Source organism: Dicentrarchus labrax, unplaced genomic scaffold, assembly GCF_905237075.1.
Source record: "Dicentrarchus labrax unplaced genomic scaffold, dlabrax2021, whole genome shotgun sequence".
Classification (NCBI taxonomy): domain Eukaryota; kingdom Metazoa; phylum Chordata; class Actinopteri; family Moronidae; genus Dicentrarchus; species Dicentrarchus labrax.
This window is the reverse complement of record NW_026136715.1, coordinates 721,940-724,624: the sequence shown is the minus strand read 5'-3', so window position 1 is coordinate 724,624 and position 2,685 is coordinate 721,940. Positions and strand designations below refer to the sequence as shown.

Below are 2,685 nucleotides of genomic sequence, written 5' to 3'. Positions count from 1 at the left end.
TGAGAGGATGCAGCGGAGGAGGAGAGGATGGAGAGAGGAGGAGGATGCAGCTCTACATCCCCGGATGTGGCTCTTCCTGCGCCGACAATAATTTATATTTATTTACACACTGTTGTAATCAGACACACACACACACACACACACACACACACACACACACACACAGCTCCCGCCTCCTGCAGCAGGAAATATCCGCAGTGACTGCAGATGTTTTATTGTTTATAACTGTATCTATAAATATATAAATATATAAATATATAAATATATAGATTGACATTCACAGTGACAATTAGATTTATATTATATTGTATTATATTATATTTTATTTAATTGTATTGTTTTATTAATTATATATTATACTATATTATTATATTATATTGTATTATATCTCATTATATTATATTATATTTTATTATTTTATATTTTATTTTATTATATATTATATTTTATTTTATTATATTATATTGTATTATTAGTAATATTGGATCAATTCAATTCAATTCAATTTTATTTGTATAGCGCCAATTCATAACAGAAGTTATCTCAGGACACTTTTCAGATAGAGCAGGTCTAGACCGAACTCTTTAACATTATTGATTATAAACTGTACTGAATGAACTAGCGGTGGATATTTTACAGTATTTTCAGATTCAGCACTTCCTGATATTTCACAAATAATGAAATCATTCATAATTTATAATTCAGTCATGTTGTTGACTATATGTATTGTTGTTGTTTCATCTCATTTCTCATCAAACTGACATATTTTATGTTCTAAAATATAATAAACACAAACATGTTTTCATTCCTGCAATCAAGTAACACCAAAGCTGCTTTTACCACTGCATACAGCGTTACACTACATTACCCAGAATGCATTTCAAGAGAAAGTCAGACAACTTGATTGGTGTCTAAGAGCAAATTTAGCTTGAATATCCCAAAGTGGACAGTTTGTGTAAATATTCCAACAACCTTGTCCGCATACTTTTGGCCGTGAGTGCTTCAGACAGGAAGTTCCTTCAGGAGTTTCATAATAAAGTTCACTTACTTCACTTACTCAGCATTTTATCATCAACAACAAACAGTCAATAAAATATGAGAAATGATTATTAAAAACTTTATTTCCTGGTAAAAACAGAAAAAGATGAATTCTGTGATTATTGACTGTTGATCTTAAACAAACAAACAACATTTAAACAATAATAAAACATTTACAAACAGGAAGAGAATATTGCACTCGTTAATTATTTCAATAAACTTTGGAGTCAAAATCTTTTTTTTTCTGACAGAACCTGAAATAAATAAAATAACCCGACGGCAGGAACAGGAACCAAAAATCAGAGAAACATTTTAATTTATTAAGTTATTGAGCCGCTGGTTGTGGGCGTGGCCTCTTGGTGACATCATCTCTGATGTCACTCTTGTTCTTGTGTTCTCAATAATGGGCAACAAACCGACAGTCTGCTGGTGATTGGCCACAGAGAACTGAACCGAGGACCTGCTGACGAGCCCTGATGATGAAGATGATGAAGATGATGAAGATGAAGAAGATCAGCACCAATCGGCAGTTGAAAAACAAAAAAAATAAAATAAAAACATAATTTCTTTATTTGTTTTTTTGGCAGTTGTGGGCTCCCATAGCTGTCACTGGATTCAACTACATTTCCCACAAAGCACCACTGCTGCTGCTGGACATTGTTTCTATGACGATGCACTCGACAGTCCAATCACACTGAAGGAAGAAACAGCTTGCAGCTTTTACACCGCCATCCTCCTCTTCCTCCTCTTCCTCTCAGCTCCAGGGAGGAATCTCCTCTCCAAACTTGGCGCAGTGAGCAACGTTTTTAGCTTCAAACAGAACCTGAACATTAAACAAAATAATAGAATCAATACAAGTTATTGATATTTATAGATGATATTGATCAGTATACACTGTATCTTTATTGATTATTGATCAGTATACACTGTATCTTTATGGATGATATTGATCAGTATACACTGTATCTTTATGGATGATATTGATCCTGTATTGACAGTCAGACTGTGGACATATGACGGCCTTTAGCTCGTGTTTCTAGAGTTACGTGTTGTTACGAACACGTTAGGAATTGTTAAAATGTGATATTTCTTAAAGGGAGTTTGGTGCAGGGAGCTTTTAGTTGGATTCAAACTGCTGATATGGATCATTGTTAACGTTTAGTCTCCACTACAGAAACACTAGCTGACTGCTGAAGGCTGATCAGGTTGATTGATGCTTTAATAATGGGAGTATTGATTATTGATCAATCTTGTAGAGTGAAAACCACAACGACTTCAGGAATCCACATTAAAGACAACTGCAGTCAGGTTGTGCAGGTGTCACCAGGAGACGTTACCTGGTTGTGGACGTAGGACTCACACAGGTAACACCACACAGACAGATCGGAGAAGCTCAGGACCATCGGGTGCTCGGATACGACGCCATGAGTCACCATGTGCTCGTTAACGTAACGACCACAGAACACCTGAGACAGAAAGGAGGACAGGTGAGACACTTTACGCCAACAGCAGTGAGACAGCGTGTGAGAAGGCAAGGTGAGACAGGTCACCTGGTAGCAGGTGAGACAGGTCCAGTTCTCTGCGTCGGAGCCGCAGTCCTGACACACCTGGAAGATATCGATACCTGAGGGGGGGAGGGGCTTAACA

The 2,685-nt window shown here is 36.8% G+C and overlaps 1 protein-coding gene across 3 annotated transcripts in view; it reads right to left on the bottom strand.

The window, feature by feature from the left end:
* Window positions 1-1,103: 1,103 nt before the first annotated feature.
* hdac6 (histone deacetylase 6) overlaps window positions 1,104-2,685 on the bottom strand; it is an 18,960-nt gene continuing 17,378 nt past the window's right edge. For all 3 annotated transcript variants that reach the window (XM_051426677.1, XM_051426679.1, XM_051426678.1), the window contains exons 27-29: window positions 2,589-2,685; window positions 2,376-2,504; window positions 1,104-1,861 (exon numbers count right to left, since the gene is read on the bottom strand). The exon at window positions 2,589-2,685 is cut by the window's right edge and continues 50 nt beyond it. In XM_051426677.1, coding sequence (XP_051282637.1) covers window positions 1,793-1,861; window positions 2,376-2,504; window positions 2,589-2,685 — 295 coding nt within the window. In that variant the 3' untranslated portion in view covers window positions 1,104-1,792. The remainder of the gene's footprint in view (window positions 1,862-2,375; window positions 2,505-2,588) is intronic.